We start from the raw sequence: 21,174 nt of genomic DNA on the forward strand, positions 1-21,174 counted from the left end.
TTAACCCCCCCCCCCCCTCCTGCCCTTGCTAAATCAGTAATTTCATTGTCAGATAATCTCAGAGCTAGCTACAAAACAACAACGTCACCTAACGTTTTTTTGACACTATTAACACTATAATAGAACTAAACCTGACAGTAATATGTCATAATATGTCACAGTAATAACAACCAATTTGACTCAATGTTCTAACATTCAGCAATTTTTGTTTCTTACATTTCATTTGGGTTCTAATCTGCCATGGAATTACCAATTTCTTCTTTGGGGATTACCAACGTTTAACTTCACAACCACACTCCTGCTCTTCCTCTGACAGATTAGATGGAGACTCAGCCGAAGGCGGGAGTCTGGCACAACCACCCCCGACTGGCTCAAACTACTTCTCTGTTAACCCTTTCCTTAACTGGGTCACAGGTGCAGAGCATTGGTGCCATACACACAGGATTTTAAACCTGTTTCAAGACCTTTGAACATGTAAGTGTTTGTCCTCTCTCACTAACAGACACGTTTGCAAACTCTCACTTGAAGCACCAAACATGATTATAAAAAAAAAGAAAGTTTTTAATGTTATAATTTTTAGGGGGTCTAAAATCGCCCATGATTGACGAAATATAGAAGCAGAGACCTTCCCTGAACTATATTCTTTGTGAACAGCTTGTTCTCCAACAGTTATCTACAAGACATTTGCCAGCCAAATCAAATCTCCATATAAGTAAGGGTTTGACATGAAAGCGTAGTGTCCTGTTTCCTGTTCCTATGACATGAGGTAGTGTGATATACCCCTGGGCGGCACCTGATTCCCAAATAAAGATATTTATGTATATTCCAGTGCCACATGTGTAAACCTCATCACATTTAAGATTAGCTGCTGTAACAGATCCGCTCTTATCTGATCAGGGTTCTGTGCGTGTGTGTGTGTAAATGAGCGCTCTGTCAACGAGCGCTCAAACCCAGCTCCTCCATAAACACTTTAAACCAGTCAAGGAGTCCCACAGCTGTCTCGGCCTGTGAATGCTCAAGTGTGTACGCCCATGTGAATGGTTCAGGTCAGAGGTCAGGGCCAAGCTTTTCAACACTTTTTCCACAGTCTTTCTTGTTTCACCCGTCAGCAGTCCTGACATTTCAAGTCAGTTCTTCCTCACTTGTGTGTGTGTGTGTGTGTGTGTGTGTGTTAACTCTGTCTTATGGCCGAAATATCATTTCACCCTGCTTAGCTGCTCCCTTAGCTGTGGTTTGATTACAGGCTGGGATGAGGTAAGTGTTTACATACATACACAGTTGCAGTCGTTGCTCAATCCTTTAGAGTGCAGAACCAGAAATGGGCCTACATGAAGTGACAGACAGGCACAGGCCTTTCACCACTGGCTATAGTACCAGACTGATATAATAGTTTGAGCGTTAAACGCTGTTGTCTTTGCTGCTTGTTCAGTAACATGACTAGTGCATGTGCAATCAGAGAATTGTGCATGTGAAAGCAATGCATGCAAGGCATTTTTGACTTTGATTAGGTCTTAATCAAAGTGAAAGTGTTTTCCTTCATCCTTTAATCATTAAGGGACATTGTTTTCTTGTTTTTTTTTAACTCTGCCATTGCAATGGCCTTAAGTGTCACAGTTGTGACATCCTACACATCATAACCCCCACTGAGGCCAACAGCTGCACTCTTCTGCAATCTAGTGGTTGAACACTGCAACGACATATGCAGTAGAAAAGGTTTTAACCAATGGACAACCTGTTGATGGATTAATGTGTGTGTCTGTTTGCTCTTCATTCACAGTGATTTATACGTGCACACACACTGCAAAATAACAAAATATGTCCTCTAAACAATTTAGGCGCAGCAACACTTTCCACTCAATAGTAGGTGTAGCTCTGGGTGCAAGCATTTCTTTTTAAATTCTAAAAGTTTTCATATTTGTTGAACTGAGAACTTAATTAAAACATGCATCTGCTATAACAATTTTATCGACATACATATTATGCATTAATGTGTATTACTTAAAGGGTCCGAACATCTTTTCTTTTTTTTGCAGACTTTGGAACTTGTATTTGGTGAATTAATAAGACAGTGTCTATCACAGTGTCACAGATTAAATAAAAGTGAATTGAAAAGGAGAGCTTTATAGTGTGCATTTTTGTTCAATTTCTACTACTACATTTTGAGCCACTATGCTGCAACTGCAAGTTATTATTATTTATTAATGAATGCAGTGTAATGAAATCATTCTGAAATCACATGAAAACACCCTAACTGAACACACGTTACACCAAGCAGAACTTCTTTGTTTCGTCACTGCGCACAACACTTTCATTTGTGTCTTTCAGCGGGGTCTTATTCTGCCGTGTCAAACACACGCTTTGTGTAAACAAGATATGCATTTCTCCCTATGTCATGAAATGGATTCTATACGGTGAATGATGGACTAATGTATGAGTCTCAGTAATCCATGCTCTTATAGCACCAATAAATTAATGCAGATAGACTTACGCCCACCCATCCAGACCCACCCTCCCCACCCAGCTCCTCCTGTCTCTCCACATCTTTTCATACAAAGACACACACACACACACACACACACACACACACACACACACAAATATGACACTGCCCTTGGCAGGAGTGGTGCCAGTTCAGGCGGGCAGAGTCGCAAGTTCTGGACTGAGGAAGAGCAGGTGTACTGCTGTCAACAGAGGCTCATAAATACTCCACCAGCAATCCCAGATGGATTACACGTTTATGTCATCATATTAAAGACACTCTGTCAGCAAACACTTTTAAGATCCTGTAATCTCCCGCCTAATAGAAAAGTCTACAGAGAGTTTATGACACAGCTCACCTCTGTGCAGCACAGCTTATGCTGATCTGCAACACATTACGTATTCAATTCACAACCAGATGCAGAGCTGCACCAGGCTTCTAATGTTTAAAATGTTAAGGATGCATACACAGTTCCCCTGCTTACTTTAAACACTTACTAAAGAAGGCATTTCTACAGTTTTATTACATTGAAGCCACGCACCATGAACAAATATGTACACAACGGTGACATGTTTATCGCTCTGTGTGTTGTTATTTTAGTGTCCCGTTTCACTCCCTCTCGGCCCCTCTCCTCTGCGGCCGTGAGACCCCGCTGTGTCCAAATAAAGCCTGCAAACAACACTACCAGCGTTCTGACTGGATGTTTCGATTTCCCATATTACCCACAGTGCTTTGCAGTGCCCCATTCCATTGGCGCTGGACTTCAGCTCCATGTGTCCCTCTTCAGGCCTTGGGTCAATCCTGCATGCTCAGAATAAGCCCAATGATCTCCAATTACCCTCCTCTCAAGGATTGTTTGGTGTCACTTGCTGGCTGGATATGATGATTCTGCGCCTGCAGTGTAAAAGGATAGCGCTCCCGGTCTCTGGGCGTGTACCGTGCATGTTACAACTCAATCGGAGTGCTAAGATATATCAGGACCAAACCAATTAATTAAAAGAATTCAAGCTAAAGTGTCACCTAAGTGATTGGGCTTGTTCTCACCCTCTTTGGCACAACAAACACATTCTTTTTTCTAGTACACCTGTTGATATCCTCAGGGTTAGGTTTCCCTGTGGGCTGCAAGGAATTGTGGGATTGAAACATTTCTCTGTAGGCATGACGAGAGAGTTGGCAAACTAGATCAATGGCTGATTGGAAACGATGTTAGCCCGCTTGATGGCTTTCAGCACACCACTGGCTACAAAAGCTAAGCAGATCAGTGGAGGAACGATATTGACAGCTTTCTCCTGCTTAAATTAACTATAGCAGATAATAAAATACAAGCAGTCGGCTTCCTCAGCTTCCACCCAGTCAGTCAGAAGGCCTGAAACCAAAGACTCATTCACTCATTCGCATGACAGTTGGAAGCAGAAGTTGTCGAGATATCAGATTATGAGCAACTCAGACAGCACGCATCAATCATTCCTCCAATGTGAAAATAGAATGTGTCGGACCAATCTCACAGTGAGAAAGGCTTTCTGCTCCGGCGACTGTATCACATCCTCACATGTACTGCTAAGTCCAGTGAAAAAAGAGTTGACTATATTGAAACACTGTACCGTAAGCAGTCAGAGTGCACCGGCTGACCTGATATGGGGGACGGTTGCTGGGTAACAGGATGCCTCGGAGGACGACCATACAGGGAAGTGACAGGAAGGGACGCAAGAAGGTTAACAAAAAGTAAAATAAGTGTAAAGGCAGGAAGTGAAGAAGAAAATACAATCCCTAATTCTGAAACACCATCTGTCCATCACAATGTCTATTTTCTCTTCTCTTTTGCTTCAACTCCCTTCTTATGTCTTTCATTCTCCCTCTATTGGGAACCAGAGGTGGACAAAAAAGTGACACTGTTGCCTTCTGGGAACAACGTCCTGATGCTGTCTGGGTGTTTAAAGCAGAACTCCAGCATCAGTGATTTTGTTGCCAGGGGGAGGACTATACCACCAGGATATTCCCAATAAATGTGGATTTCGGAAAGTTACATGATGTCAATGATGATAATTTCTTCCATTTCTCGGCGTGAACCCCAGTAAGGCTGCAGGGCCTGATGGGATCCCGGGGGTGCGTTGAGTGACAGTGCAGACCAGCTGGCTCAGGTATTCACCTCTATCTTCAACCTCTCTCTGTTTACCTGTTCCATCCCCAAGTACCTCAAATCTACCACCATTGTGCCTATCTTGAAAAAATCCGCTGTGAGTAGCTTCAAAGACTACAGACCAGTGGCCCTCACTTCCACTGTTGGAAGTGTTGAAGTGCTTTGAAAGACTGCTGCTAAATCACATAACCTATAAAGCAAACAGGTCAACCGTAGATGGCTTAAAAACACCCATGCACAGTGTGCTGACCCACCTTGAACATCCTGGCACCAATGCAAGACTGTTGTTTGTGGACTTTAGCTCTGCTTTCAACTGCATCCTTCCTGGAAGACTGGTGACACGACCTGGGCATCAGCACTCACATCTGCAGATGGATCCACAACTTCCTGATAGACCATCCCCAGTCAGTTCAGCTGGGCTCCCAACTTTCCTCTGTCCTCACACTCTGCACTGGGGCCCCCCAGGGTTGTGTGTGGAGTCCCTTGCGCTGCACGACTGCACCCCAGCTCATGACATATTTTTATTCAATATAATAAAAATAAAATATTTCAATATTTTGATCAAGTTTGCAGATGACACCACTGTAGTAGGACTCATTCACCGCAATGATGAGTCCGCCTAGGGATGAAATCCAAAAACTCTCCACCTGGTGCTCCACCAACAATCTGTCTCTCAACACCATTAAGACCAAAGAGGTGGTGGTAGACTTCCACAGGAAAAGGACTGACCTTGCCCCAGTCTACATCAATGGGAGAGGAGAGGGTTAAAGACTTCAAATTCCTGGGGACTTAGATCTCACAGGACATCAGCTGGGCAACCAACACCGCAGCCCTTGTGAAGAAACTGTGGCTCAGTGGTAGAGTGAGTGCCTCATTTCTTTAAATTTCTTATGCTGCACTGTAACTTTTATTCTTGTGTTTTATGTGTCCTAATGTTTCTATTTGGTTTTAAACTGTCTATTCATGTGTTTTACCGGTTTTTAATGCTTATGATTTTTAACTGTTTGTACTTGTGTTTTATCTGTTTAACTGATTTTGTGTAAAGCACTTTGAATTGCCCTGTTGCTGAAATGTGCTATACAAATAAAGCTGCCTTGCCTTGCCTTGCCAATCGGAAGATTGGTGGTTCAATCCCTGGCCCTGCAGTCCCATGTCGAAGTGTCCTTGGGCAAGACACTGAAACCCGAACTGCCCCACGATGCTGCGCCACAGAAGTGTGAACGTGAGTGATTGTTCATCTGATGAGCAGGTGGCAGTGTGAGAATGGTGAATGGCTCCTCTGTCAAAGCTCTTTGAGTAGTCGTTAAGACTAGAAAAAAGCCATATAAATACAGTACATTTACTTTCTCAGGTCACTTAACCTCTCCCAGAAGCTGCTTTTATCTTTTTACAACTGTTCTGTCCAAAGTGTCTCGCACGGCATTCTGGTGTGGTTTAGTAGCTCCACCACTGCTGACAAAAAGGCACTGGATGGAGTTAGGAAATTAAAACAAAAAATAATTCACACGACTCCCCTCACTCACCCACCCACACGACACACCAGATCCCTGCAGCGGGCACAAAAAGGAATTAAGGACTCTTCCCACCCAGGTCACAACCTCTTCGCTCTGTTTATTCATTATTATTTATTTCATCTGGAAGGCGTTACAGATCTTTCCAGGGTCACACTTCTGGACTTTTGAATAGTTTTTATCCAAGTGCCATGAAACACCTTAGCTCATGACCCAAATGACCCTCATGTCTTCTTTTAGCTACTTATCCATTTTAATAATTGATTTACTTATTACTGTGTTCATGTTGCTTAGGTTATGTTCTCTTTTTATTAAGTCTTAATCGATGTTATGTTGTCTTGTCATTTGTGTTACCACCAGTGCAATTGAAATTTCATTGTTATTTATGTAATGACAAATGCATTCTGTTCTATAATAATAGAATACACAAACGCACATGTCAAGCATCAAATCCCATCTACTTTGCAAATAACCATTAAAGTAACACAACAAATGAAGAAGCAGTACTTATTCTTTTTCACACACAACCATAGGATTTGACTCTGAATCTGGATGACAGAGGGCCCTCACACGCTGCCTCATGTTGCTGCCAGCCAGGACAAAGCAAATGGGTGGGACTTAGAGTAAACCATGATTAGTAGTGAGTGAAGTCAGGTGAGTTTAGACCATGATTGGGAGTGAACGAAGTCAGGTGAGAATGATTGAGTCCTTGAATATAACAAAAGGAAATGATGTAACAGCAGTAGCATGAGTAATATTTCTGTAACTATTAGTAAAAGGTGTGATGTGATAGCTACATCAGTGGCAGCAACAGTAATAGTTAAATGTGTGGGCCAAGTGTCTCTTAGCCAAACGTATTAGTTCCCGGTTAGTTTTTGTTGTTGTTGTGGAAAGCCTGTCAACACTGGTCCGCTGCAGTTCTCCCTTCAGTATTGGCTAAAGCTGCCCGCTGCTGCTGTTCTGCTTTCAACCTCTGGAGAGAGCTAACGTTCACTGTTGCACTGGTGAGCCCACGCACCATAAACAGACTGAGTGGCTGATCACATACAGTACACACTTCTAGAACCCAAAAGTTTAGTTTTTTCTGCATGCAGTTGACTTTGAAATGTGATTTATTTATTTATTTATTTATTTATTTTTTTTTCATGGTGAAAAGATTATCTTTTTTTCCTGTTTAGATGAGATTAGGGTCTTCCTTTAGACTGAACTCAAGTCATTTCTACATTAAAGATTATGTTGTAATATTCATCATATCAAAGGTGGGATGAAATGACTGGGACGTGATTACACATGGTAACACTTAACTCTGGTATGCACATTTGGCAGAATGAATCTAATTTGAACAACAAATTCACATCCAAAGAATGAAATTAAGTGCTTTGACGAGTAGGTTCGGCGATAATTAGTAATAATTTTACAAATGCATGGAAGGGGTCCTTCCCCTTCTAACATAACTCCTTAACAGGCACATGTAGCCTTGTTAATATTGGCAAAGAATGCACAAAAAAATCAGAGGAATCCTTCAATTAATTTGTGAGTTCACATCCTGGAAACCAAATTATTCTTTTGTTCTTGCATTAAAATATAACAGTTGCCAATTGTACGGCTTCAACCATGCTGTTGTTTGCATGAAGTATAATGTATGTATGGTAGAATGTGTAGGTGATATCCACTCTTCAGGCAGTTGTGTTGCAATAGACCAGATAAGTTATTGATCCCCATCTGGCACTCTGCTGCTGCAGAAAGGCCAGCAGCCTCCAGAGAGTGTACTGGAGCTCTTTGTCCTTCCTCTGTCCTCACATCTTTTCTCTTTCTCTTCATCACCTTCTTTCAACCCCCTGACCACCTCCGATCTACTTCCCTTGTTTCTTTTCCCCCATCGTGTATTCACTCTCTACCCCGCCTGAGCCCCCCCTCTTTTTCTGTGCATCCCTCTATCTATCTCCTCTCTCTCTATCCATATGTTTAGCTTGTCTCTTTCCGTGTCGCCAATAAGGGGTCTGCCGTGCAGTACGAGCCAGGGGGATGAGTGGGGCTCGCAGAATGCAAGGTAGGAAAAGAACTGTGCTGGTGTCATGCAAGGTTGGATGCAGAGAATAAATGTGTTGCAACACAGTTTGCAGCATCATGATGCAGCAAGAATTTGAAGCATTGCATATCATTTGATAGTCCCTGTTCCTCTCTTTCCTTTCAAAGAATTAAAATACTTCAGGGATGGAGCTACGTTGGTGATTTCATTGGATGGTTTGAATTGGCTTACTGAAAGGAGATGCAGTGACAAAGGAATCAACAAAAGGTATTATTTTGATTAGTATCACTGTAATTGATAGAATGTTTTTGTGTCCTTCTCGCTTGTTGTGGTGGTAATGGGACTTTTAGGTGTCATTATAATCTCTCTTTCCCCAGAGCCCCTCCACCTGTTACACAATGAGGTGTTAATTTACCCCAAAACAGGGCAGATTGCGTGTGTGTGTGTGTGTGTGTGTGTGTGTGTGTGTGTGTGTGTGTGTGTGGTTTGTGTGTGTGTGGTGTGTGTGTGTGTGTGTGTGTGTGTGTGTGTGTTTGTCCTCCTTTTACGTCATAGCTGCTGTGAGTCAGCTTCTCTCTTCCTTTCCTGAGTCACTCATTCAGCGGTTGCTTGGTTACTGCAGAGAGGTAAAAGTTTCCTATTGCGTCTTTGTCTCCGCGGATGGATGGGCCCCGATATTTATTCAGGCTCGGGAGTGAGTGGCCAAATAATGTATGTGTCTGTGTGCCTGCATGCATTTGCGAGTGCACTGTTTCCTCCAACGGACAAAGGCTGACGAATCAGTTTCAGTGCATCCTGTTGTTAACAGACACTCAAGGGCTGTCTGTGCACTGCCTCTTGAAATGTCCAACGGATTCAAAACAAGAAATATGATGAGAAACAAGAAATTGCAATGAGATTGTATTTGTCTGTAAAATGAGATTATGTTGAAACAAAGCCTAGATATGATCTTAGGTCAAAGTATATCCTTTGGCCAGGTTACAAACAATCACTTTATACAATGTAATACTGTCAGTGTTGGGCAAAATCCTTAAAAAGATACATGCCACCAACACCATTGACTATTGTTATGACACTACTCTTCTATTGCTATATGCCACTACAAACAACATGTCGCCCGAAGGCAATAAGAACTCTTGCAGATGCCCTGGTGGCTTATTGTATTGGCAGATAACCACTCCTCTGATGTAACTGTCATTCACATAATTCCCTACTGTAAATGGTAATTAAGTTATCTAAAGGTAGACCAGGCTAAATATTGGTCCTCCGCCAGTTTACCTGTTGGACTCTTACAAGGTCTAAATGACCAAACCAATATCAAATCTCATTTGAATCATTTGTGTTTCTGGCCACATGGCAAATTTAAATCCATTGTTTGCTCTCTTTTAGCTCTGTTTTTGGTCTCTATCAACTGCTAAATGGGGGCAGGAAATGCATAGGTGTCATTAACAACAGTGGCAATGGCTTTAAATAGAAATCATCAGCGTTAATTGTTAATATGATCTTTTACATCTGTGCTTTACATACTGTGACATGTCAAAATGTATCAAGTGAAAAAAGTTTAGTACCAATAGGAACAGCAAATGCTACAAAAGAAATGCTTCCAATACATTGGAATTATTTGTTAAACTCCAAAAATACTTAGATTTCCTTTTTTACTTGCTCGCTTCAAGATGATGAACAGAACCAGTTGAAATACAATTCAAGTCTGAATGAGTCATTGTGCCTCATTCATACAGGAATGACGAGCTCCAGCTGTTGATGTCCTCAGGTCAGATGATCCAGGCTGATGAAGAGCTGCAGGCGATCACCTGCATCCTGGAGCAAAGAGGAAGTGCAGCCCCTCCGTTATGGAGGAACAGCGACTGCAGATCAAGCTTGGTAACGACGCCTCCGGCCTTGTCTTTCTCCCCTCGACATTGTTGTGTTCCGGAGGAGCCCCCACGTCATTCAACTCTCGCTTCTTTAGCTTCTTTTGTCTCAGAGCGCCCAAAGGAGGCCCAGTGGACTAGACTTATTTTAAACATGCAGGACATTTTCAGTTTGATCAAAACAGATTTAGACATTATGACTGAGCAGGACATTGCTACAACGGATCAGCAAAATAGGTTGATCATTTTCTGTGATGAGGACATACCACTGCAACGTTTTGGTGACTATTGCTACACTGAGGATTGTGGGCCATCTAAAGGGGATACTGGTTGGGATATCAGCGATAACATCTCCACTGCCCACGGTCCCAACACCAACAACTCTAATGGGAATCAACATGAACTGGTTATCAGTGACAATTTAAACAACCTTAAAATGCTCCAGAAATCCTGTCAAATCTATGACGCTCCGGAAGTATTATGTGGGAGGGACACAAATCTAAAAAAGAGCAAGAGTGTGTCCTTTGATGATGATGTCATTGTCTACCTGTTTGATCAGGTACTGTTGCAATGTCACTTGGTGGGGTTGGGCCTTTGTTTTGCACTCGGCATGTAAAGGTTTAATACTTACTGACCACGCTATTGATCCAAACTAATGTTATGACACTTGCTTTGTTTCCTGTTTAATACACCGTTCCTATTCTTAGGAGAGTCCCACTGTGGAGCTGCACTCTGAGACCTGCACATCTCTGCCAGATGTCACGTTCGAAGGCAGTGGTATTATATTGAAGGATGATACCAGTGATTCTGCATCTTTTATCCTATTAGCTACACACCGTGCATACTTAAAATTACTGCTGACCATTTTTTCAGTAGTAAAAATTAGATTTAGTAGTAACTTAATTTACTTAAGTATGATTTAAAGCAACACTAGAGAACTTTTTGTAACTTAAAATAATGTTTCCAAAATGGTTTCAGTGGTTCACCAACTCGTAACAGGGTTAATGGCACTCCTGCAGTCGCTTTGGGTAGTGGTTCTGTGGTTCTAATGGGACAACTCCGCTTCCAACCTGTAGTGGGACTGAAGCAAGAAAAGTTACACAGTGCTTGAAGTAACATTTGAAGTACTTTACTTTTTTTATTTTTCATTTCATACCACTTAAAATTGTTTTTTTTACTCGACTACAACAATTTGACAGCTACAGTTACCAATTTACTTGAGAAATTAGGATTTTTATTACAAAACCTGAGTTCGTAATTTGATGCATTGTTATAGATTAAACTAGACAGCACCACATAATACACTTTCAACCAGCTACAACAGTAAAGTACTTAGACATTAATCGCTAATAAAATACTTCAACTCACTATTAGTATGTAAAACTAAAAGTATTTTACTTGAAGTAGCCTACATTTTACAAAAAAATATGTAATAGTTTTTTAAAAGCAACATGTTCGATGCAGGATTTTTTTACAGTGTGGTATTGCAACATTTACTGCAGTAACTTTGGTTTATCATATTTCAATGCATAACTTATTTTCTTCTTCCCAAGAAGTCCCATAGTTCCTTTTCGTTAGTGTCCTCGGCCTTTAAGATTGTAATGCATTTCTGGGTGAAAAAGAATTTTGGAACAAGATGTCAGGACAGATTATTCAAAACATAAGGGGTTGTTATTGAAAACGAGAGAGTTCTGTTGAACTGATTGTATTTAAAAATCAGTGATGGTGTCATTGGTTGGAAATGGATAGATTTTCAATTACTGATCCAGGGTGAATACACAGAAATATACCATAATATACAGTATATTTTGCAAAAGCAATCATTTTGTAATTTATGGATAAACAAGGTAATATGTTGACACTAAAACTTGATGACAATGTGGAAAGGTTTTTCTTTGATTATACTTTAAACTGAAAGGCGTCTGACAATGTAACAAGATCAGGGCGGGACGACAAGGGTTAACAAACTTTACTTTTTGTAAGTCCTGCTAAACCCAGATGCTGCAGGCTATTGACACTTCTTTGTTACTAATTGTGTGTTTTTCCTGCAGGCTTGGAGTGGGAGGACGACTTCTCAGCTTTGGAGAAGAACTGCCATTTTCAGTGTGTCAGACTCTCTCAGCCACACCCCCGTTCCCTGGCGACCCAGACCAGCACTGCTCTGTCCCGGCGTTTCTTTCTGTCCCAAACCTGCCTGTTCCTCACCCATGTCACTGAGTCAGACCTTGAGCTGTGAGATAAAGGCAAGGCAACTTATTTATACAGCACAGTTCAAACCCAAAGGCAATTCAAAGTGCTTTACATAAGCATGTTTTAAGTCTTGATTTAAAAGAACAGGGTTGGAGCAGATCGTAAGTGTTCTAGAAGTTTATTCCATAACTGTGGTGTGACATGTGACATGTATTTACAGTAATCAAGTCTACTAAAAAACTAAAGGCATGAACAAATTTCTCTAAATCCTGTTGAGACATGTGTCCTTTAAGTCTTTCTATGTTTTTCAGATGGCAGTAGGCTGATTTTTGTAATTCTGTCAGTGGGTTTTGTGTTAAGTCTGAGTCCATAACTATACAGAAGATTCCTGACATGGTTTGAGGTCCTAAACATTAGGGCTTTAAGATTCAAGAGCACTTACATTTGATTGTTCACCAAAACTAATTGTCTGTTTGGTTTTATTTAACTGGAGAAAATGATGGGACATCCAATCACTGATTTGTTCAATGCATTTATTCAATGACTGGATTGGTTCATAATCACCTGGGTTCATGGTGATATAAATCTGTTTGTCGTCCACATATATTTATATGGTGGGATATGTTCTTTAGGATGTGAGCTAGTGGGAGCATTTAGATGTTGAAAAGCAGTGGATCAAGAATGAAACCATGAGGAACACCACATGTCATTGCTGTTTGTTCAGATTTGTAAGGACCAAATGACACAAAATAGTCTATATCACGCAGATAGGATTTAAACTAGTTAAGGGCTGTGCCAGTGAGTCTGACCCAGTTTTCAAGTATGTCTAACAGTATCTTGTGGTCAAAGGCAGCACTGAGATCCAACAGAACTAAGACAGTGACTTTTCCATTGTCCGTATTTAAAAATATGTCATTCAGTACTTATGTGAGCGCAGTCTCAGTGCTGTGATGAGGTCGAAATCCAGATTGGAAAACATCAAAACAGTTAATTAGTGCAGTTAAAAGGTGCAAAGTTGATGAAAAATGTCTTTTTCGATTTTCACAAAAATGTGAATATTTGATATGGGCCTATAATTCGTTTCGTATAATTCGCATTTGTGAGCTTTTTTAAAAGTTTTTATTTAAAAAAGATGAAGGGTTATTTACACGTATTGAGTTGTAGTTGCTGGTTTTTATGACAGTAGTGGTCAAACGCAGTATTTCTATCACATCTGATCTGCCATCAGCCAAGGCCAGCTCACTGTCACTACGGCTTAACGTGACATCCACACTTGTTTTTCTTTCAGACAGCCAGCCTTGGACCTAATGGAAAAACTGACTAATCGTCCAGATCTCATCCTCTTCACATCTAACTAATCTCCCCACCTCCCTCCTCTTTTATGATGAGTCAGGGATTTTAATGGCTTTTTTTTCTTCCCTCTCTGGTCCAAATGGATTCAAAGCACCTGCCGTTCATGACATCACAGCCACGCAGGACTGTGCGACAGTGCGTTCAGCTTTCACAGTTGTTTGAATGACAAGATCACAGGCTATGATGTGTTACACAACCAGCTGAAAACCTCTTTGGAAGCTGCTTTTCATGTCATTGGATCTAAGATGTGAAATAGAAACATACATGTTGTCAATTCTAATAAACTTAATATAAGAAATTGTCATCTTTGTGTGAAGTTCGGTGTTATCTTTAAATTGTTGTATTCAAAAGGTTCCAGGTTAATCTTGAAATACAAGGAGTATTTGTTGTTTATACAGTTTGTTTTGCTCAAACAGAGCATGCTTGTGGAGGCCCTGTTTGCTTGCCTCATTACTGAAGTGTGTTCAGTTCAGAATTTATCAGCGGCTGTAACTGAATAAACAGTGTAAGCCTTAGGGCCAATGGAGCCCGAAACTGAACAAACTAAAAGTAATAGATAATGTTTCCACAGAGCCAGCATCAGCGAGGTTTGGTTGATTAGATACAGTGTACCTGAGGAAGAAACAGAGAACACCCCCCCGCCCACACACACACACACACACACACACACACACACACACACACACACACACACACACACACACACACACACACACACACACACACTGTTCAAGGACACCAAAAGCTAAAAGTGTTTGGGAGCGTCACACCTGTAGGCTGCCTGTCATTGTTGTTATGTTTGGGATATTCTAACATCAGTGTTGCTAATGGCTAAATGATTATGTTGTTCTTTGACATCATTCATAAACTGCTCCGGGGTAATGTCCGGTTTTCAACTGCAGGTTACCAGAAAATGCATTATTATGACTTTTTCCTTTTAAGCTGACGTGAATGTAAGCTAGCATTCAAAAAAAAGCATCTGAATTATTCAGCAATATATATATTTTGGTAGGAATGAAAATATGAGTTCATTAAACATATTAGTTACTGCTTCCACACAGATACATTGCTTGTTGTGCTACATTTTCTTGTTAAGCGGTGCTAGCTGCTTGTGTAATCTTTTCCTCAGTGTGTCATTGTGGCTCCTAAAGTTCAGTGTTTTATTACAAAAAGGTTCTAAAAAGATTTTTGAATTTTCCAAGTTAGAAACCATTATAAAGGTGAAAATGTGCATAGAAAGAACACTAGCATTAGCACTATTAGCATTAGAGTAAAACCTTTGTTTAGAATATTTAAAGGCATTTCTGAAACATTAAAGAAGAACCTGTAAACTGATCCATGATAACAGATCAGTCAGACTATTAACAAATAAAAATAATACTGATGATACAAAGAGCAGAAGTAAAAGCCTATAGCTAGAAGTGTCCTTAGGAGTTAGGAGTTTAAAAATGTACTACTTTTATTTTTTGTAGCTTTTGATGGTGAATACACTATACATCTGGAAAAGAGACTGTGGGGTATTTCTGATTACCACCATATAAACGCTGGGAAACGTGATTTAACTGAATGGTCAGTCAGTATATCTCACTGCCATGACACCACCCTATCTCTACTCCACTATCTTTCTCAGTAGGAACAGACAAATAAGTCCAACTGCCAACAGTGGTGTTTGGGCCCCCAGATCAAACAGACATGGAGGAATTACTTCAGATCACACATACAAGTGGGTAAGAGGTGTGTGGGCGCTAATTATTCAAAAAGGCTTATACTTGTGTTCTGTCCTTGTGTGTTTGGTGTATTAGTTCTGTTCACAGTAGATTGATCCTCTATATTAACGCTGGGAAAACAACAGTATAACAACAGTGCAGTGTAAAAAGTTTAAAAGCGTTTGCCTGGTTGAAAAGTAAAACAATGGGACAAAGTTAAAACAAGACCGGGCCCTGCTTCTGTACATTCAGGTGTAGCCTGGAGGACTGTATTCAAATGAAGCCGTGGAAGGTGATAAGCCACAATGGAAATTATGTTAACTGCCCGGAGTTAAAGGAGTGTACGAGGAACCAAAATGTAGTGTTTTCTTTTAACTCTTTAATTTTCTTGTACTCCTAATAGGCTGAATAATATTGATAAAGTTAATAATTGTGTCTTTTAATGGAGACTGCGACACTGTGATGTGACACCATGTTGATACAATGATGAAAATAATATTTGAAAAGACTGAATCATTGTATTTTTTTTTTTTTTAATTCTATGCTGACTATCAGCACAAAAATAACCAAAGTAACTACTATGGAAATATCTCCTTTTTTAACACTAACCCTACCTTTATTTAATAGCTGCACTTTTAGATTTGATCAGTATATAAAATATGATGCCCTGATACTACCCAACAGTATATACTGCCTAATGCATCAATGATGATGAGCTAATAATAAGAGATTGGAGCCATTCTAGAAAATTAATATTTTTACTTTTAAGTACACATTTTAATGCAGGACTTTTAATTGTAATTTATTTTCATAGTAAGTATTGCTACTTTTATTTAGTCTAAGTAAAATCATCTGAATATTTGTTACACCATCAAGTGCTAGATTATCAAATAAAACGGTGACTGAATACTTGATTAAGTGCCTTGATTTTCTATTGGATAGGGCCTTTCTGGAGTGTTGTGACATTGCGCAGCCGCTGCAGGCTGTGTGCACAGTGAGGGCAGAGCTGCAGGAGTGGGCTCGCTCTCTGATTGGCTGAACAGCGCTACGTGTACATCAGTCAGCTCCAGGTAGCTCGCTTGTGACAGTTATCTGCGCGCGCGCGTGTCTGCTGTCCTCTCCGCTCTTTACTTGATATGATGATGCTTTGAATGACCGGCTGCATGGTGGATGATTTTTGTTTAAACACGCAGCAGGATTAAAGTTAGTTGAAATTCCAAGGTAAGACTTTTTTTATTTTTATTTTCTAAATCGGTTTCATTAACTTTAATGGCTGCTTCGCGTGCACCATTTAGCCTTCATGTAGGCCTACTTCAGTCAACGAAACTGACTTTTGCCTGTTTATCTCATAACAGTTACAACACTAATGTAGGGGTGATTAAACCTCGAGTTTAAAAAGAAGGATGTTGATTGAGAAATACTCTAAAGTTTTTTTTTTTTTTTTTTTTAATTGTGTGCACCAATAAATGTAAAGCAGCTTTATCTATAGCAGTTGAACACATTAGCATATTTGATAATGAGGTTTAAAGAAATTTCCATTGCTTGTGAACCCAGTGGAGTGAATCTATTCAAATTGAATTGAACTGAATTTACAACTAAAGCTACGGTAGATTTCAACATCATGATTGACTTCAGGAGGTTCATTCATCAATAAAATATTTAAAGATAACCATCTACTGGTTGGTTGAAATGAAGTCAAAGAGCACTGAAGGTGAACGTGCGGAGTGTTGGCTGGTCTCTGTGTTTTTTGTGAGTGTAACCTTGATGTGGGCATTATCGCAGGGCCGTGGGGATAAGAGAGGCATAGATTAACAGACCAACATCATGGAGTTTTCACACTGCAAGGGGCTGATGAAAAACAACAGGATGCAGGGCTGTTTGAGTTGGAGAGAGGCTTATTCAGTAATTGGGGATTACTTGCTGACTGGGAGAAGACTTCTACGTTAAAATGCCACTTTTGCAAGTTTTTCTTCCATTCTCTAACGTCCCCGTCTTTTCTTCCAGGCCTGTAGAAGCTGTGAGATCTACAACTGTCAGAGAGAGAGAGAAAGGTGAAGGAGGCAGCAGGATGAAGTCCAAAGGGAAGGCCGTGAAACCATCCAGGAGGACCTGGGCTGACCCTGAGCCAGAACTGGAACTAGAACCAGACACAGAACCAGGTTCTAGCGAGCAGGAAGGCTCAGAGGCCTCTCTCCGGATCGGTGGCTCCTGGAGGGGGTCGCTGAGGGGCGGGGACGGCAAGCGCCAAGGAGGTGGAGGCCGGCGGCGTAGGCAACGTGGCTCCAGCACCAAGGAACGCAGCGTCCGCCGACTAGAGAGCAACGAGAGGGAGCGCCAGCGCATGCACAAACTCAACAACGCCTTCCAAGCGTTGCGCGAGGCCATCCCCCACGTCAAGACCGACAAGAAGTTGTCCAAGATCGAGACGCTGACCCTGGCAAAGAATTACATCAAAGCCTTAACCACGGTTGTCGTGGAGATGTCAGGGGCCTGCCTGCCTGCTGGTGGGGTCCCCTCAGAGGCCAGCACTGCCAAGCTGCTCCAGTGCTACCAACAGCACCTGGAGGAAGAGGGGGAGGATGATCTCACCCAGTACCTCACCCACATGCACAGCTTCAGCCAGCACAGCTAACAGTGGCTGTAAAGGTGGTTTGAATCCCAGGACGCTGTCTCCAAGGCAGAGAGGTGTGGGGTTACCTTTAGGGCCAAATCTCAAACTTTATCCAGTTCCTTCAGGCGCGCGTCTCTGGGATCTGCTCAGAAAGTGGTTTTCTGTAGGAACTGGGTACCTCTGACAATAAACCCATGCTTGACCACAGCAAGAGGTGGGGTTGTCTAGAACTTGCCCTTTTTGCAAAATATGGAACCCCCTAACAGACTGCACGGTGAAACGCAGGTGAATCATGCTTATGACGAGTGACAAGACTCAATTCTTATTGTACTCAGAAAGGAAGGGCTAATCTTTCGCCATTCTGTCTCTTTATTTCTCATCTTCTACGGTTTTAGCCGCGTGGGTCTGGACCTTGTTCTCTTTTGTCTTATCTTCCGATCTTCTTGTGTTTTCTGTTGTTGAGAAACCTGTCGAGCGTAGCCTCTAGTCATAACTGTCACATCCAGGATGAAAAGCAAGCAGCAGAAATAAATATTAAAACGTGGAAGCTAAAAAGTGTTTGCTCATGACGAAAATCTATCATGAAGGATGTGCACCCCCCCGTTAGCTGGAAGCCACAGATGATATTTAAAGTGTGTGTTATTTGACTTTTACAAGTCTCGAGGCAAGACTTGGTAGTGAAAATGATCAGGAGGAATCTATGAGAAGTTATTATCAATAAACACATTTATTTATTGACAAAGACTAGAGGTTACTTTGTTACTTTGACAATGCACAACACTTGAAAAATGTACTCCACAATGTCAACAGCACTGATGTGTCGCACGCTACAGTAACACAGTATGATGTTAGTTATTCACAGATAAAACAGATACATCTCTGTATACGTTCCACTTTTCCAAAGGCTGCATTATATTTAGACAGTACATTATGATAAAGGGGAATTTAGGTAGCTGTTAACATACATTAATCCCTGAAAGGATTCATCAGTGTGTTTAAGAATTTATTTTAATGGAGAAAAAAAAACTGTATTTTGAATTAACTGCTCTTGGCAGATGTGCAAACCCTACTCCACATTTATTTAGTACCATTGCAGCAACCACTGTACTTATTAAATAATATAGTTTTCTAATGTATAACAAAAATATAGTGTTTTTTTTAGGTTTTCTTTGAATTACTCAGTCATTCTACTACCACCAGGAAGTTGATGGCATGCAAATGCTCCTGAGAAAGAGGAAGGTTCAGTTGCAGCATTTCAAACACAAGACGTTTAAAAGTAATCCACACTTTCCTCATTTACAACGCTAACCGTTGCACTCCATGACAGTATAATGTTATATTTTTTTTAGAAAAAAAATTACATCTTGATAAAACATAGGCCAACTGTTTTTACAAGGCAAGCAGCCACCAGAACAGGTAAATGAAGCCAGTCTGCACTGGCTTCATTTACCTGTCTTGTTCCAGCTGCTACATGCTGGCTCCAAATAAACACCCCAAGTGCATTGAAGTCAATGGGAAAACCTTCAAATTCCTTCCAAGAAGTTACAGTCTCAGTTGTACCAATAAAACAGACTGAAGCTTACAGTATGTTTTGGTGTGTATGCCCTGATTTACAGATGTCTCAGCCTATCACACTCACTAAACTCAGTTTCACACAGGTTTCACTACATAACCCTAAATTGGATTTTCTGTCTCCAAATTGACAGGATTGTTGCATGCAATACACCCAAATTTAGGCTTCAAAAATTCCTCTCAGAAACCTAAACACTAAAGCTGCATCCATGTTTATTTCTGCAGTCTGTGGTATAACATTTTATAGATGTGTAAGATTAGCAGAAGCGTGAATCCGCCTGTGGAGCCGGGATCAAACATCCTCCGGCCTGCTCCAGTGGAACTCTAGGCATGGCTTTACTCTGTTTGAACATGTGTTAACATGTTGCATGTAGGCTAATATCAAACATTATTGTTTATTTTGTGCAAGAAATAGCAGCCCTGGAGCTGACTGCAGCTAAGCAACTGTAATTTAAGTAGACAAGTTCTTTCCCTTTAAAAAAATAAAGCTCACTCAACCTTAGTTGAGGTACTCTTCACAGAAACTACAGAAACCAACGGAAACATCACAGCCTAATAAATAAATAAGGAAATTGTATTAAGACCATCAAGTTCAACAAGTTCAATGTCAGTGACCAAAGACAAACAGCTAAATTAGACAGAAATGCCCGCACAGTTTAGTAAAAATGAACCACATTTGGGTCAAAAGATTAAAAATCTTCAGAGAAAAGGCGACGGATTCAGCTCAGCAGTTTATGGTTTTTCTCAAAGTCCAAAAGTCCTGACTTTCTGTTACACTGACTGCAGTGATGTGAAGACTAAAGGCTGTCTTCCAGAGTTTGGACTTGAATCAGCATTGCTGCTACTCCAGTGTTAAAAATAGAAGTACTTTCAAACAAAAACTATATACTACAAACTACATATTACTACAAAGGTAATCTGGTTTAAGATGGCTATGTACAGAATGTGTGTTTCTGTGTGTGTCTAGCATCCCACGGCATCGCCGTTGACCTTCATGTTGCTGACAGGGAGGGGGCTCTGAGGGGCTGGGGCGGTCAGAGAGGGAAGACGGATGCGGGGCGGCTCCATTGAGTTGCCTCTCACTGTGATGTGGTCCCATCCACCCTAAAAGACAGGAGGAGAGAGAAATCAGTTCCAGGAACTTGTGGCGAGTAAAATGTACTCTCTGGCGTTGGATTAACAGCCTCCTGCAGCACCATCCACTGTCCAAACATCTCAGCCTGCAATCTGAAACAAAAACATTTTATAACTAACATTACTACTACTACTTAATACCCTGACAACACTGTTTTACAGTTTAGTTTTTTTGGTGCATTACCCCAATGCCGTAGTCCCACGACTGTCCTTTAGGCTCCATAGGTTGGACACCGAGTCGATGGCACACTGTTCCACAGCTCAGACTCTGGCTGCCCTGCACCTTATCCGCTATGATCCACACCTACCCAACAACAACAAAACCACAAACATCACACATAAACAAACAAACAAAATGCTGTTTTTTGGTTGTTTATTACCTCAAAGTGGAATTTCTTATAGTTCAATGTTTCCCAAACTTAGGGTCGGGACCCAAAATGGGTCGCAGACCCGTTTTATTGGGTCGCCAATTGGCAGTAAAATGCATATCAATCTTATGTGAATGAGCGTTCTTTTTTGCTACACTGGTCTGTTCAGCTCAGATGCTGAGGGTTTTTTTCTCTCTCTCTCTTCTCTTATCC

General features: G+C 41.0%; 3 protein-coding genes across 14 annotated transcripts in view; 2 read left to right on the forward strand and 1 right to left on the reverse strand.

The window, feature by feature from the left end:
- The window catches only part of LOC116671453 (uncharacterized), a 16,768-nt gene extending 2,882 nt beyond the window's left edge, over positions 1-13,886 (forward strand). Inside the window, exons 1-7 of one of the 9 annotated variants that reach the window (XM_032502755.1) lie at positions 6,847-7,131; positions 8,124-8,177; positions 8,324-8,423; positions 9,896-10,586; positions 10,735-10,828; positions 12,079-12,275; positions 13,506-13,886. In XM_032502755.1, coding sequence (XP_032358646.1) covers positions 8,153-8,177; positions 8,324-8,423; positions 9,896-10,586; positions 10,735-10,828; positions 12,079-12,263 — 1,095 coding nt within the window. In that variant the 5' untranslated portion in view covers positions 6,847-7,131; positions 8,124-8,152 and the 3' untranslated portion in view covers positions 12,264-12,275; positions 13,506-13,886. Of the gene's footprint in view, positions 1-6,846; positions 7,132-7,532; positions 8,178-8,323; positions 8,424-9,895; positions 10,587-10,734; positions 10,829-12,078; positions 12,276-13,505 lie in introns of those variants that run through there. The other 8 variants (XM_032502754.1, XM_032502753.1, XM_032502757.1 and 5 more) reach the window with 8 other exon arrangements.
- A 1,175-nt stretch (positions 13,887-15,061) lies between these two features.
- On the forward strand, positions 15,062-18,895 carry bhlha15 (basic helix-loop-helix family, member a15). 2 transcript variants are annotated; one of them, XM_032502264.1, is made up of 2 exons: positions 15,062-15,293; positions 17,281-18,895. In XM_032502264.1, exons 1-2 carry the CDS (start codon positions 15,163-15,165, stop codon positions 17,906-17,908), a joined length of 759 nt encoding a protein of 252 aa, XP_032358155.1. In that variant the 5' UTR covers positions 15,062-15,162; the 3' UTR covers positions 17,909-18,895. The 2 variants fall into 2 exon arrangements, with proteins under 2 accessions (XP_032358155.1, XP_032358157.1); XM_032502266.1 differs by lacking the exon at positions 15,062-15,293 and adding an exon at positions 16,331-16,497.
- The window catches only part of tecpr1a (tectonin beta-propeller repeat containing 1a), a 16,906-nt gene continuing 14,327 nt past the window's right edge, over positions 18,596-21,174 (reverse strand). For all 3 annotated transcript variants that reach the window (XM_032502261.1, XM_032502262.1, XM_032502263.1), the window contains 2 exons: positions 20,778-20,897; positions 18,596-20,563 (listed from right to left, as the gene is read on the reverse strand). In XM_032502261.1, the coding sequence (XP_032358152.1) occupies positions 20,423-20,563; positions 20,778-20,897 (261 nt within the window). In that variant the 3' untranslated portion in view covers positions 18,596-20,422. The remainder of the gene's footprint in view (positions 20,564-20,777; positions 20,898-21,174) is intronic.

The sequence above is a fragment of the Etheostoma spectabile genome, chromosome 21 (assembly GCF_008692095.1).
Source record: "Etheostoma spectabile isolate EspeVRDwgs_2016 chromosome 21, UIUC_Espe_1.0, whole genome shotgun sequence".
Classification (NCBI taxonomy): Eukaryota; Metazoa; Chordata; class Actinopteri; order Perciformes; family Percidae; genus Etheostoma; species Etheostoma spectabile.

What these genes read in the sequence shown, in the direction of transcription:
- bhlha15 (XM_032502264.1), top strand. Translation starts at nt 15,163, where the DNA reads ATGACACCACCCTATCTCTACTCCACTATCTTTCTCAGTAGGAACAGA. An exon ending in ACTTCAGATCACACATACAA is followed by an intron (nt 15,294 to 17,280) that starts GTGGGTAAGAGG and finishes CTTTTCTTCCAG; the next exon opens with GCCTGTAGAAGCTGTGAGAT.